The sequence below is a fragment of the Magallana gigas genome, chromosome 2 (assembly GCF_963853765.1).
Source record: "Magallana gigas chromosome 2, xbMagGiga1.1, whole genome shotgun sequence".
Classification (NCBI taxonomy): Eukaryota; Metazoa; Mollusca; class Bivalvia; order Ostreida; family Ostreidae; genus Magallana; species Magallana gigas.
Genome location: NC_088854.1, coordinates 21,656,885 through 21,672,956, shown reverse-complemented (window position 1 = coordinate 21,672,956; position 16,072 = coordinate 21,656,885). Strand labels below are relative to the sequence as shown.

Sequence of the window (16,072 nt, the reverse complement as noted above, 5' to 3'; positions counted from 1 at the left end):
TGATTTTGGAATAAATACCAGATTTTGAGGGTTTTTTTCATAAAGACACACTAAAAGAGCCCGGCTTTCAGTTCTTCAGTCCTTTGATTTTTAATGCCTACAGGGAGAGTTTCTGTCTGCCCCTTGAAATAGTGGATGGAAGGTTGTTTTAAATAAAACATGTATACTAGGCACCTTGTTTTAGTTTATCTATGAAATCATATACACATAAAACTTATCTTGAAAGTTGACAAATATGGGAAAATTATTTTCTACCAGAGTCTTGCACCTTTTCAATATCAGGTCATGCACTCTATCATGATCAAGTTTTTCGGTAAATCAAAATTATAGGTTTCAGAGTTCTTTTTTAAAATTTCAGGCACGGAGGTGGTCATCATTACATTATTATAATTTTTCTACTCCAGAATGAAACTGACGTAAATGCACATGAGACTCCTCAACAAGTTTGCGTATGGGCTATGGTACTAAGGTGAACGTTAAGGCATATCGGCCTCTTTGCTATTTGATATATTTACCTGGATCGAAAAATGATGACGTCTGTAAATTGATAGCATTCAAAAATTAATATAATTACAAAGCCAATTGTTTTCCCCTGTAGGGAATATATATATATATATATATATATATATATATATATATATATATATATATATATATATATATATATATATATATATATATATATATATATATATATATATATATATATATACACACACACACACACATTCATATTATATTATATTTCAATGAGATGTTAACTGAACAAAATCAATACATGTACATATGTCTGATATTTACTCAAAATTTTTGCATCTTATTTTTATCAGATAACAGTTTGAGGTACGTAACTATTACTGTAAACATTTTATTCAGCTACAAATCAATTGTATTTCCGAATAAGCAACGCGTTGATTTGAAAAAAAAAGAAGTAAAATGATAAGTACATGTAAATGTAAAGTGAAATTGGTCTGTCGAAAATTGTTGTGATATGAAGTGTGACATATCAGGAAGGTCATTATAGCCTCATTTTGGTTATGGAATATATGGTTAACTTATTTATGGCGATCACATGAAATGTTTGAAATAAAACAGAAAATTAACAAAAAGATTTGGATAGAATTAGTAAATATGATTTTTTTTGTATTTTGATTTGTTTCAGAAAACAAGATAACGAATCACACGAAGAAGGTAAACTTTGGTATTTTTTTCTTTGTTAGAATATGTTTTGAAACAAGACAAATTACATTTAAACTGCTTAATTAAAAATTTGGCCCTTGAATTTAAAGTTATTTCTAACTTTAGGCATATATAGCCAGTATAAACAAAATACAAACACGTAAATCATATAGATAAAATTATCTCTTTTGATAAGAATTTTAAAATACGGTCTGTTGTGGATTTTAGACAACGCATCGGAAATAGTCGAGAACATATTGTACATCACCGCCGATGATGCAAAGGAACAAATACAAGCATCTGAAGCCACAACCGAGAACCCGCAGAACGGAAGTAAAGTATATGCAGTGGTAGAAAAGAAACCTAAACCAGACGACGTTGACGATCAACCGGTCTACACGGATGTCTGTAAAGCTGATCAGAAGAAAAGTATAATTCATAATAATATTTCTATCAATATTTCTTTTGTAATCAAATAAAGGCGACTTCGTCGCAATCGTCTCTAACGGGATTTTAAGTAAATATAAATTGAATAAATCATGGAAAGTTGTAAATGATTTTTTAAGGGAATAAATAACATGATTGTTTAAATTACAGTTAAAAATGTGTTTCAATTTGTAAACATGAAAAGTATTACGTACATGTATTCCTCTATGCCACAAAACTGTATGTCTTTTTGTCAAAAAAATTGTATAGAATATATGAATGACAACATTTTGTCAAAAACAGTTTAGTTTTATTCAACATTATATATTGAAGAAGACTTGCTCAGACATTAATTTCTAATCACACTCATCACAATCATTTTGTTAAAAAATTTCTAGAAAAACCAGCAATTGCTGCAAAACCGTCGAAAGTCAAGAAAGATGAGCGACCAGTATGTATGATATTACAATACGTGATTATTTTCTTCGATGCAATGGAACATATGTTCAAAACAAATTTTTAAAAAATTATAAATTAGATACTTATCTGAAACTATGTTTCAGACTGTGAACAAAGATGGCCTTATATACGTTGATTTGGACCTGAAAGACACGCCGTCTACGTCGACGGAAGCATTCGTCATCCATGGAGCAGACGACAGGACTCAGTACGTTGACATCGATTTCACTAGGCGAGCCGATCCTCCCCGTGACACAGACAATGAAAAATCCCAGAATGAAAAGGAGAAAGAAAAATCATGAAAACCTGATTTTCCAAATTGTTATGCATCCTCTGAACAACGAAAAAATTTTTTTTTAAAGTTGGAAAATATAAAAAATGAAAATAGGAAATAAATGTTCATGTATACTTCTTAAAACAAATATAACAAACGGATATATAACAATTTACAAAAACCAACTTGACCTTTTTGTATTTTCTGTTATTTTTACAACTAAATTGGGTGTTTGTACACTTATTCAAACATCCACACTTTTTATATACACTCATGTATTTAACCAAAATGTAAAGGTTTACAAATCACAACTCATTTGAACCAGTTTTTGGTTTGACCGGACAGACTGTTGGTTTAGACAGTTTTCAAGTATTAATGTTCAGAATTGATCCATGAAGTTATTTACATCCATCACAAACATAACCTGCATATGATACTCGTGTATAGAGAAATATTCAACAATGCTTTTTCCTATAAAGTCAACAAGTCAGTACTCGACCATAAGATTACATGTATTTGTCAAATGAACAGACATTCGAATATAATAACGACCAGGGTTAGGGTAAGGGTTATCGAAAATACTCGATTAACACAAATAGATTGAACATAAATATTTACTGATCGGAATTTGCAAGAAAGATTCTTGTAGCTTCAGCAACTTACAATGTATTAGACCTTGGAAAGTTTATTTCTACTGTAGGACTGCTTGTGTTCTGAGACTTTAAACCAAAGACAAATAATTTGAGTTTTATTTATGCTCTCCATTTTATTTGTCAACAGTTCCTTCATGTCACGTTGTTTGTAATAACATGTTTTTAGATAGTTTCACGCATATTTTACTACCGTTCTAAAAAACAACAACGTTAATAACCTTTCTGTTTCACCGCGTTGTTTACTTGCAGTGTGAGATTGAGCGATTATGCTTTGCTGTTTTTTCTTCCTTGACATATTTAATATTTTATGTTAATTATTATTATTATCATCATTATTATACCCCCGCTCAGAAGGAGAGGGGGTATACTGTTTTACCCTTGTGTGTCTGTCTGTCCGTCCGTCTGTCCGTCCGTCTGTCCGTCTGTCTGTCTGTCCGTCCGTCTGTCCGTCCGTAACAAAAATTTCTGTCGCATTTATCTCAGCAACTATTTATCGCAGATGCTTGAAATTTTAACACAGTGTTTGTTAAGGCATGCCATATCGTGGGATATATTTTTGTACCAATCGGACGCCAACTTCCTGTTAAATGACGACTTTGCTTATTTTTTAACCAAAATTTTCAAACAAATTTTCGTCAAAGAAATCTCAGCAACTGTTTATTGCAGATGCTTGAAATTTTAACACAGTATTTGTATAGGCAAGCCATATCATGGGATAACTTTTTGTACCAATCAGACGTCAACTTCCTGTTAAATGACGACTTTGCTTATTTTTTAACCAAAATTTTCAAACAAATTTTCGTCAAAGATTTCTCAGCAGCTATTTATCGCAGATGCTTGAAATTTATACACAATATTTGTATAGGCATGCCATATCGTGGGATATATTTTTGTGCCAATCGGCGTCAACTTCCTGTTAAATGACGACTTTGTTTATTTTTAGCCAAAATTTTCAAACAAATTTCCGTCAAAGATTTCTCAGCAACTATTTATCGCAGATGCTTGAAATTTTAACACACTATTTGTATAGGCATGCCATATTGTGGGATATATTTTTGTATCAATCGAACGTCAAACTTCCTGTGAAATGATGACTTTGTTTATTTTTAGCCAAAATTTTCAAACAAATTTTCGTCAAAGATTTCTCAGCAGCTATTTATTGCAGATGCTTGAAATTTTTACACAGTGTTTGTTAAGGCATGCCGTATTGTGGGATATATTTTTGTACCAATCGGACGTCAACTTCCTGTTAAATGAGTACTTTGTTTATTTTAGCCAAAATTTTCAAACAAATTTTCCTCAAAGATTTCTCAGCAACTGTTTATCGCAGATGCTTGAAATTTTAACACACTATTTGTTTAGGCATGCTATATTGTGGAATATATTTCTGTACCAATCGGATGCCAGCTTTCTGTTAAATGTCGACTTTGCTTATTTTGCATATTCACATCAGAGCGGGGGTATCACTAGTGAGCATTGGCTCACAGATATCTTGTTATTATTATTATTATTAATACTTTTATTTAAAGATTAATACATGATACATGTACATATTGTTATTTGAATTACTTTGTAGCATGCGAAATTTTTGGGGTTTTTCTTTCTTTGTACTGTTTTTTTTTGGGGGGGGGGGAGGGGGTGTTTGTTTGTTTGGGATTTTTTGTTTTGTATATTGTATGCTTTTATTTTGATAATGAATTTGTTATCTTTCTTATTTTTTTCTTTTTTTGTACCCCGTTTTTGTTTGATGTATAATTTTGCATTTGTGTATCAAAATATTTTATTCATGAGTATTTGCAAAGGTCAGGGGACCTTCATAGATTGAAAAACTAAGAACTGAAAGGTCGAATTCTTGTATAACTTCCTCTTTCAACATTTACATGTACTCTCGACAAAAGTTGCTAACCAAAAGTTGGACGCATCATTTGTTATCTGACTCTCGAAGCATATACACATTTAAAATCAGCAAAATTAATCTAATTTGAGCAAGGCAAAAAATAAAAAAAATAGTTCAGATTGCAGAAACATCTTGTGAGAAAAATAAATGGTTCATGCTTGGGACACACTATCCAATTAAGGTTCTCCGATCCTCAGCCTCAAAGTATTTTTTTTCATCATAAGAATAATATTTTTCTTTCAACCTTTATAAATGAAATGATATAAAATGAATTTTGTGAGAGTATCAATGCATTTTACAAAGTTATTGCAAATTTGTCTACAATGGATAAAATGGAATAAAGAAACGAGTTAAAAAAAAGTCTGGTGCATCGTTTGCCTCGAACTCTATACCAAAATGTATATAAGTGGGAGTGCTGCTTTGTGGACCCACTACGCCAAGCATACAAATGTGTAACTAATGGTTATACTAGCAGTAGAATACTAAACTAAAATTGTCTGTATAAAAGTCAGATTTACATGTATGATACGAATAAAAGAAATCCGGATAATTTAGAGTTATCGAACTTTGCTGAGGATCGGAGATCGTTGAATACGGATGTAGACGAATTCCTAGTTTGTAGTCAAACGAGAGAAAATTCCAAACAGGCAATTCGTAAAATTAATTGCAATTTTTTTTTAATGATTTTTTTTTTTCAATTTTTAATTTCAATTTCTTTATGACAATGCGTCTTATAGCAAGCTAATTGATATAAAATACAGACAAAAATACAGGCAAGAATGGACGGTCTGTCCTTACAAATCTTGTCATTTACGTACACAAAAATCCAATGTTAACAGAATTTTTATTTAGAGTATGACATACAGGTTACTTAAATATTGTATTAATGACTGTTTAATAAAACCACACACAGAAATGGTATCTCTCTATATTTTTATAGTAATAACAATTTAAATCAGCAAAAAGCACAATGTATACGTAGTTCAAACCATTCTGATTGTAAAGGCTTTATTAATGAAATTTCCTATACAAAGTACATGTGACCTACACTTTGGCATGTTTTGTAAATGTTGATTGGATATTTTAACTTTATTTATGAAGAAATTGAAATAAAAAAAAGTTTCAAAACATGATTTGTAACAAACTAGCATGTTTTCTTTTAGGTGAGAACATTGTCTTTGGCAAGTAAGCAACAAAGGCAAATCACGTATTGCAAATAAACATGACAATTTGTGCTACGTTTAAAATTGAAATATTCTATCAGAGGCTGGTCCGATATTTAAGAAAAAGGGAGGGTGGGGTAGCACGATTTTATTTTCTCAGATGTACAATGTAGGTGGCTTTGGGTACAAAGCAGTGAGCACGTTAATGGTTTTGCAGACCTCTGAATACTAATCCGGCATTTTTCCTCAGTAAAATGTAAGAGTAGAGGAGTTTTATATATATATCTCAAAGAGATCCTGATCAAGTTTCAATTAAAATTAATTGAATGTTAGTATATATGTAGTGTCTTAGATATTTAACTGACTAAAAATGGCGCAGTATTTTCAGTTAGGAATATTAAACTGCATATTGAAAGATTGTTTGTTGATTATTTATAAAATCACAGAGATAACATTTATGCATTTGTCAAAATTTCTCGCCAAAGATATCGTCAGATGTTTTTTTTTTTAAATCTTAAAGAGATTTAATATTCCAGAAAATGACACATCTTAGAAACAATAAATTTTATTATCTGTCATGGCCACCGTTGAATGAAAATATGAAATAAACAAATATCTTTAAGTACCATACAAATACTAAATTAACTTATAGTCAATTTATCCTCATTAGTACTAATATCTTGTCTTTTACTTAAAATGTTTGTGTGAAATTGAGTACAATTAATCTGAGTGCTCCCAAAATCTCTTTTTAGATACATGATGGTCAATCGTACTGTCATGTCCGTCCTAAAATATGCACAGGTATATGGTCAATATTTAAACAATGAACTGCTTTCTTTGGTGATTCATGCGGGAAATAAAGGTGGCGACAATGCAGAAAAAATACATAACCATAAGCATGAATCATCAAAGAAAGCATTTTACTGTTTATATTTACATCTTTCTTCTAACAAATTGACAAATTGATTGTAAAAAGTAAGTAAAATTCACTAAATTACTTTTAAGGTATATATTTTACGTCATTCCTATGGGAATCGTCTCTTGTGTGTATGCGCCTAACATCATTATGATTATTTCGTGCAGTCCGTGATTTTCTTAGGTCGCTGTAGGTTTCGACCAATTGATGAAAGGGGCGTGTAGATTTCAGACCGGATGTTTCTATGGAGCTATGAATTAAATATAAGTTTCCGTAAGAAATAGATAAAATCATATCCGATATGTGTAAATATAACTGTATGAAAGCAATTCCATACCATGGTTTTCGTGTTGAATTCTGTATTAAAACTGGTTCTGTTGGGAGGTACAAGGATCATCCAAATGTGCTCGAATGTGAAGAGGGGACATTGGCTGAAGAACACAACTCTTATCAGTCTAATCATTTACTCTACACTAGATAGGCATATTTCAATTGTGAAACTATTTGATATACGTGTTTAATGTTCACCGTTATATTTTATCCCTTTCTTGCAAAAGATTTCAATAGCTGCTCATACATCTTGACAGTCATGAGTGTATAGGTATTCACTCGTATATGACAAGGCATCATTTGACGATTATTTGTAAGGGTCATACTTTTAAAGCTATACACGCGATAATTTGCATAAATTATCATCAATCAATTACGCTAGGATTATGAAATTGAATTAAAAACTCTAAAAACCACGCATACAAATGAATTTAAATCATTCTCAGCATGTCGAATAACAAAGTGAAACATTGTATGTGTTATCAACATAGATTAAATCTAACAATTCCAGTATTGATGGCATTCATTGTCACCCTAACAAGTGAAGAAGTCCATTAATCTTAAGGTAGTCCATCCATAACTGAGGTGAATTTAACAATTTTGGTTTATATGAAATATATTGAATATCTATTTCAAAATTATTATGAGGCCGACATAAACCAAATTCGGGAATATGTATGGAGTCGATTAAATGAACTTTTTGCACTGGAACTTTTTAAAGAGTTTTCTGCCCCTTGCAAAGTTTTTTAAAAATTCAATTATTAAATATATGTATGGTAAAAAATGAATTTTTTTAGCATTGTCAAAGAACAAGAAAGCTTTTGCAACTTTTCATTAAGAGATTTGTGAGAAAATTGTTTGTACTATAAAGATATATTTAAAAATGCATTTTTCCCATAGACTTTAATGTAAACTTCAAGATGGGATTAATCTTTTAATATTCAAAATTTGAATCTTTATTATCAAATAAACCACATAAAACCACACTAAGATTCTAGTAATCAAACTTGCAATTTATAAGATATAAAATTATATGATAGTTATAGATGGACTACCTTAAGTGACGTTTTACCGATTCATAAAAAAAAATGATAAGGATTTATCCATCATGCTATCACAATGATATTTTAATAATTAACTTTTTTTTATTTCTATCTATCAATGAATTAACGAAGAATTCTTCTTTATCGCACGTAGGTAATTATGGTCCAGATAATTAGTATATCTATTAAAGCATATATCGCCTTTTTAAAGAGTTTTCTGCCCCTTGCAAAGTTTTTTAAAAATTCAATTATTTAATATATGTATGGTAAAAAATGAATTTTTTTTAGCATTGTCAAAGAACAAGAAAGCTTTTGCATCTTTTCATTAAGAGATTTGTGAGAAAATTGTTTGTACTATAAAGATATATTTAAAAATGCATTTTTCCCGTAGACTTTAATGTAAACTTCAAGATGGGATTAATCTTTTAATATTCAAAATTTGAATCTTTATTATCAAATAAACCACATAAAACCACACTAAGATTCTAGTAATCAAACTTGCAATTTATAAGATATAAAATTATATGATAGTTATAGATGGATTACCTTAAGTGACGTTTTACCGATTCATAAAAAAAAATGATAAGGATTTATCCATCATGCTATCACAATGATATTTTAATAATTAACTTTTTTTTTATTTCTATCTATCAATGAATTAACGAAGAATTCTTCTTTATCGCACGTAGGTAATTATGGTCCAGATAATTAGTATATCTATTAAAGCATATATCGCCTTTGTTTTTACACGTTACATGTATTTTTATGCAGAAACTGATATGCAGTCTAATTAAATTCAGACCTTTAATAAATGAATGCAAACATTTCTTTGACTTTCAAAATCTGCTTTTACAAGAACTGTTTGGCTTTATTAAATTATTATTATTATTATGAATTTATCTCAGCATTCATTCAGGATACTATAATTAAATAATTTTACATCATTCACTGATAACTCTTTGTACTTTTCAGTGTAAACTTTGGGTGGACTATATCTAAAACGATTGAAACTTAAGTTACAATTGAGGATGGACACCGCGGGCTTGCAGGGACTGATCTCAGACTCCCAAGTACATGCATATTATAACAATGGTTATTTATACATGTACTTGTACATGTGCGGAAAAATTCACTGTTCGTTCTGTGCAATGATTAAGAATTTTTCGGATATTTTATTAGGTGGGTCGGAAAACCAATACCACTGAAGTCCTTATTACAAAAAAGCAACACCCTTCGCATATGTACTGCATCATGTGAAAGATACATGTATTTATTTATTGTGAGGCGTTTATATATGAATGAACTTAAAAATACCGTGACGTTATTGTTACAAGTTCTTTACCTTGAAGATGGACCAAAAACTGCAAGTGTTTTGAGAAAAAAGCATCTCGTTTCTGGTGACATATTCGAGAAAGAAGACACTTCCATGACAATTCTTCTGAATTGCTCGTCAAGCTGTAACCCTGCATGTAAAATAGCTTGGTATAAAGAGAAGCGACCACTCTTGAGGGATAATCCAGTTATCGATATAAAGCGGGACAGGAGAATGTCTAGGATATCACTGTGAAGCTAGCGGAGTGGAAGGGAAAGTAGAGTCTAATCCAGTAAATCTCACCATTCAATGCAAGTTATTTGTGATTCTATATTGATTTACGGGGTTTTTTAGGGGTGGGTAAATGTGCGCGGCAAATGAAACTCAAAAAACGTTCATCCAAATAGTACGGGATTCGGGTTACTTGTGATCGAATATGAAATTTAGACGTCTAGTGATTTGAAGCTGTCTCTATTTTACTGTACCAGAACAAAAAATAAAGATTAAAAGGTTATAGCTGTAACAATAGGAAATCATTCATTTCTGCTGTTGATACATTAACTTCTTTTTGCCGATCAACCCTATACTGCGATTTCCACATTTTTATTGGCGAATGGGTGGGGGTCGCATAAAAATTTAATAATGTTTATATATTTATAAGCAAAACGAACACATTTTCGCATAAATTAAACAGAATACACACTATGTTCAAATCTTAAGGAGAAAAAACCCAGCAAAGCTTTTCGATTCCCCACAGTCACGTTTAAAGGTGATGCTGTGAAGCTCCTTGAAGCGTGACAGCCACCCAGCAGTTGGGGGATCCCGTATTTCATGGCAATGGCCGCTTTACTTTCTATGCGTTTTTCGACATCGGTAATCAGGCACGTAGCATCAAGGGGGGGACCTTTTTTCGCAGCAACTAATTTTTTTAAATTTACGTATAAAAAATAGAATTTACATGGAGTTGCCCCCCCCCTCCCCCCACTTCTTTGGGAGTATGTAAAAAATTGGTATGAAAATAAGAAAATTAGGAATGAAAAATTGAAGTTATAGATAAACTACCCCCCCCCCCCTCCCACGGATTAATATTTTGAAGATTTTAGAAAATTCAAAATTTCCTTCTTTTTTTTTTTTTGCTTGTTGTCAAGATTTTTTTGGATGCGTCTGCCCCCCCCCCCCCACTTTCAAAACAATACTTCGTGCCTGGTAATTGCTTGAAACTTTGTTTCAATGGTGTGGGTCTTTAGCTTGCGCTTCAGCCCGAGAGTTGGGAGCTTGTCTGTGCTGTGTTGAGACATGTTGTTGAATGATGTACTGAATTCTGTACCTACTTTTATAACTGGTGACAAATTTGTTAATTGTTATGCCCCCCCCTTTCGAAGAAGGGAGGGCATATTGCTTTGCTGCTGTCCGTCTGTCTGTCTGTATGTCGGTTGATCGGTCCGTGGGTCGGTCCACCAATAGTTTCCGTTCATTTTCATTACAGAGGTTGCACATCTTGAAATGAGATTTAGTTTACTGATTTATCATAATAATGTCTAGGTCAAGTTCGATTTTGGTTACAATTAAGCAATTTTCGACAGAGTTATACCCCTTTGACTTAGAAAAATTCTACGTGGATATTTCCAAGGGAGAGGGCATAAAAGTTTCACAAACATCTCTTGTTTGATTTTTGTTCTCCTTAAAAATAAAATTCATAAGATTTAAATCAGGGCGTTGGTAATTTAGCATTATTTAGTGTGAGTTATTAAATAGATTTTCGGTATATTATTCGTTTAGTAGAAGTTGTCGGTGCATCGGTGTCGATTATAGGGCTTGTGTTATTTAACATTAATGTCGCCGGTTCTGACTTTTTGCTGGCATGTAAAATATCAAAATCATTCAAAAAGTCAGAAAAATATCACCTATTGTCCAAAAAGCATGGTATTGCACATCAAAAGCATAAACAAAACTAACAAGCCAATGTGTATCTTCTCTTATCACGGGTAGAGTGGATGATCAGAAATTACAACTCTGCTCAGAATATCAACACAGTACAAATAACTGGAAGATAAATCAAACATGAAAAACGATCCCTTTTCTAGTTATTTTGAGAATATTATATGCTGATACTTCCGATTGGAACACAAGAACTGCACAAATCTTGGACTTTGCACAAGTCAAGTAAACTTTCACTCGAATACCTCTTGATTTAACAGACTTAACAACGAAAAAAAAAACCATTCCAAACACGTTCGCAGGGTTTGAACCGTGCATTCCTTATTCGAAAATTTATTACATCAATTAAAAATTGGCTCGGCAATTTTATCAAATAGTCGAGTGATCAGAAGTAAACAATTTTATTGAATAACGGACTTATAGTAAATACGATCAAGGCGACAGTATTATAAAAATATTTTGATGGCATCTTACAATAATTTTTTATAAAACATTGATGAATTTTTAATATAAAAGATTTGACATGACCAAGTATTAGTATCATTGTTTCATCTTTCTTATATTAAATAAGCATTTGACTTCTTTCAGACCCTCCAGGAGACGTCACATTTACCCCAGGTAACGACACTTTCTACACAAAGCGAGGTGGGAAACCTTTACACGACATCACCTGTGAGGCGGACTGTGTACCAGAGTGTACCTACACGTGGTACAGAGAAGGATATCGATACTGGTACACAGCAGGAAACAGCTTGTTTGCCACAAGATCTTACTACTACAGCGGTTCTTCCAGATTTCAATGTCTTGCATCTAATGCTATTGAACCATATCGCAATTACAGCAGATGGATAACCGTCAAAGTTAAAGGTAGGAATAGCCACTTATCTATCATTAACATATTAAAAATCGCTGGTTTTACAGCTATTTTTGCTCTTCTACACTTGCGAATGTTTTCTCTCCGTCTTGGATTTGCCCGGGCACAGTTAGAAGTATACTAGTATCCTCTTTCAAATTAAAACAGTTTGAAAATTCATTTGAATTTGATCAGTCTTGAATTTGCCCGCTCAAAACGAGGGCGAAAGGGGCTACTATTTCCTCGTATACATACAATATATATTTCTCAAAGATTATTTTGATATTCCTTTTCATTCAGAATAACTTGAAGGCATATTTATAAGCTCATTCATTCCTTTCCTATCATTCTAATAAGGAGTTAAATATGTTCAAATGCTTCAAATAATTTGTTCGACGTAAACAAATTAGCACATATTTTATAAGTATTGTCGATTTAATGTGAAGACATGTGATTATTTAATATCAAATAAATCATAACTATATTTGTAGATGGGCCAGACAATGTAACAATTATACCGTATTTACCTGCGATAGAAAATAGTACCTTTACACTTGTGTCGCTAGCTGTTACCATGGATGTCAGTCTTACAGTTGGTATCATGATGGGAGATCAGTGAATCAGAGAACAAAAGTTCTGGAGTTTCATAGACTGTCTAAAGAAGACAGTGGGAGATACCAATGTCAAGTTACTGACTATTTTGGAGAAAAGTCTGGATACTACACTATGACTGTACAGTGTAAGTAATGATATTACACAGTATAATGCTGGCATTTTCTAAACATTTTGACCTAAACAGAGATAATGCTATAAAAAAATGATTGTCTATTTTATTTTGAGTTAATTATTGTACATTGAAATATTTTCCTTTTTTAATAGATGATCCAAAATATGTGAGAATACATTACTGGAGTTCATATGAACACTTGATAGAAGGACAAGATAGGTTAACGATTTCGTGTGATGCTGACTGTCAACCGATGTGCACATATCTGTTTTACCAGAACGAAAAGTTGCTGAATAAAAGATACATCAAAGAGCTGGTACACAGAAACATGTCTGGTCGATACACTTGTGCGGGTAAGAATTCTTTAATGAATGCCTACAGGAATTCATCGAATATCCAAAATATCAAGATAAAGTGTATGTGTGATACAGTATCGCTTTTTAAAAATTCATTGTTTTATCTATTTTGTTTGTTCTTACATGTGTTTGAATCCACTAAGTACTCTCCTCAGTATTTTGTTAAGTACGCTTTTACTTTATAGTAATACACATAATAAAGTATGTTTCACTAGATACATTCGATTGAAACTCATTTAAATTAATTATAATGAATTCAGATAGTTATACACGCATAATAAACAACGTTTACAGACGATGGGCGTAAAATGACCGGTTAGAAGAAAGAATATAAACGCTTACAATAAAATTCTTTTATGTTTGACCCCTCCTTTGAAATCATAACAGTACATGTAACTCGTGGGTATCAGGAATATGAATGATCGTTTATTGAAGGCATTATTACAATGAAGGTATATACAATCAATAGAATAGAATAGGGATAAAAATATTATCCAGTAAAACCACAAGGTCGGTGCCAATCTTTGACTAAAAAAAACATACATTTTCCAAAAGAAGCACATGAGTTATAATACTACGTTAGAGATAAAAAATGTCCCCGGGTCCGGATTGTAAAATTGTATAATAAAAAAACATATTATAGATGTAACAAATGTACAGGTATAACCAAAATGACAAAATGGGACGTTTTCTGCCGCCGTAACAAGGTAGCATTACGGGATCGGTTTAATAAGAAAAAACCACCCAGACTGGCTAACGTTGCGATTACTTCCGCAATTTCGAAGACATTTTATTCGTGTGAAATAATAAAGATGAATAGATAAAAATTGGGGAGTAAGCCTTGTTGAAATATTTAAGAAATGTAGTAATACTGTTTAGTAAACAAAGACTGGGCAATATATTCAATTTGTTATAATTTATCAATACTTTAACATTCTTTGTTCAATAGATGATGAAATGGAAATAAGTATTGACTTCCTGAAAATGTTCTTAAGATCTTTTGTGCTCTTTCAAAATATTTAGTAAATAGTTATAGATGCTAAAATGTACATATATATTTTTATTGTGTAAAAAGTCTTTAAAGAAACTTTAATAATTTTCGACTAAAATGCTTTGAATTTTTCAGATAAGCCTGTGATTACATCTACAAAAAATCAAACAACAATCACTGCGCCAGACCTGCTGGATTTAACCTTCAGTGTTGACGATTCTCCTTCGTCCAATGTGACGATATTCCACGAAACAAAAACCTTGACATTCCTACCACACGTGACTGGACAACTTTCATTTAATGTATCAATTGAGTCTTGTCTGGATCAGGGAGAATACAGAGTAGAGGCCGTGAATGACGTTGGATTTGGTAGTTTTAATTTCATGCCGAATATAAAATGTAAGATTCTCGATGATAAGATTTTGTTATACACAAGTGCATAAAATATATGATACAATTTACGTTAACCTTATTATCAAGATGATAGTTCTCGTAAATAAATAATTACATTGAAGTTTTTTAGGTTCACCTATTGTAGTAAGACATTCCAGTGTGGCTGACAAAGAATTCAGAGTCGGCGATCTGCTTCATTTGACGGTAACCTTCATGGCCAATCCAACAGCGGAAGTGCTATGGTCGTTTGTTCCCTGGAACCAAAATACATCTCTGGAGGTTCAAACACAACAAATACAGACCCACAAAGAAAGTACAAAGCTCGTGTTGATTCTTTCAGATACAGACAAGTTTGGAAAATACATACTGGAATTAAAAAATGAATTGGGAAAGATAAGCAAGAAATTTAATATTCAAGGTAAATTTGGTTTAAATACTGTAAAGAAACCTATTGATGATAATGTGTGATATTATATAATAAAATCAGATTTTTTAATCATCACTTTTCAGCAGATACTTTGAGCTTTAGTTTTGTCAGTCGAAAAAAAGTTATCGTTCAATACATTATTGCGTATCACTGAAGTCGCGAATTTTAATAACATGCATATTTGCATACTAAACGATATACTCTTCTCGCGAGAGAGTCAACCATATTTTGACGTTTTTGCGACGATGTTAAGAACTGTTCAGAAAAAAACTATGTTTTTAAACACTTTAAAACAAATGAATGATACCTTATCATTGATTACGTATTTGTAAAGCTAGAATTTAAAATTCGTACAGCACGAGATTGAAACAGTATTGCCATTAATTCTATTGATATCATAAAAGTATACCTAGTATTCAAGGACTTGAAACGAGTTAGCTTTACAATTACACTGAAGAAAACCACATATGAAAGTTTTTTGGGCACTATGTAGAAATAAATTCACATTTTGTAACTATTGTTTTGTTTTGATTCTGGCAAGAAAATACTATTTCTATTCAATTCATTCTTCAATAGGTCTTATAGTGGCAGCTACCAAGACAGACCCGGGGACCACAATATCATCACGAGATTCTGACTCAGATGAAGGTATGATGTTTTTATATCATACCCATTGTATTATGCATTAGATAAAAAACAAAATGTTTTAAAAAAGAAGGATAATACATGCATAAT

The 16,072-nt window shown here is 31.9% G+C and overlaps 2 protein-coding genes across 3 annotated transcripts in view; both read left to right on the top strand.

The window, feature by feature from the left end:
• Positions 1-16,072, top strand: part of LOC105331732 (hemicentin-2) — a 127,469-nt gene that overhangs the window by 52,453 nt on the left and 58,944 nt on the right. The window contains exons 16-17 of one of the 2 annotated variants that reach the window (XR_010710873.1): positions 831-1,191; positions 1,408-1,608. The exons of the other annotated variant lie outside the window; for it this stretch is intronic. The gene's annotated coding sequence lies outside the window, so the exon portion shown is untranslated. Of the gene's footprint in view, positions 1-830; positions 1,192-1,407; positions 1,609-16,072 lie in introns of those variants that run through there. 2 annotated transcript variants of the gene reach the window in all.
• LOC136272845 (neural cell adhesion molecule 1-like) overlaps positions 13,002-16,072 on the top strand; it is a 3,947-nt gene continuing 876 nt past the window's right edge. Inside the window, exons 1-5 of the mRNA XM_066075587.1 lie at positions 13,002-13,182; positions 13,323-13,586; positions 14,653-14,916; positions 15,041-15,328; positions 15,914-15,985. Coding sequence (XP_065931659.1) covers positions 13,170-13,182; positions 13,323-13,586; positions 14,653-14,916; positions 15,041-15,328; positions 15,914-15,985 — 901 coding nt within the window. The 5' untranslated portion in view covers positions 13,002-13,169. The remainder of the gene's footprint in view (positions 13,183-13,322; positions 13,587-14,652; positions 14,917-15,040; positions 15,329-15,913; positions 15,986-16,072) is intronic.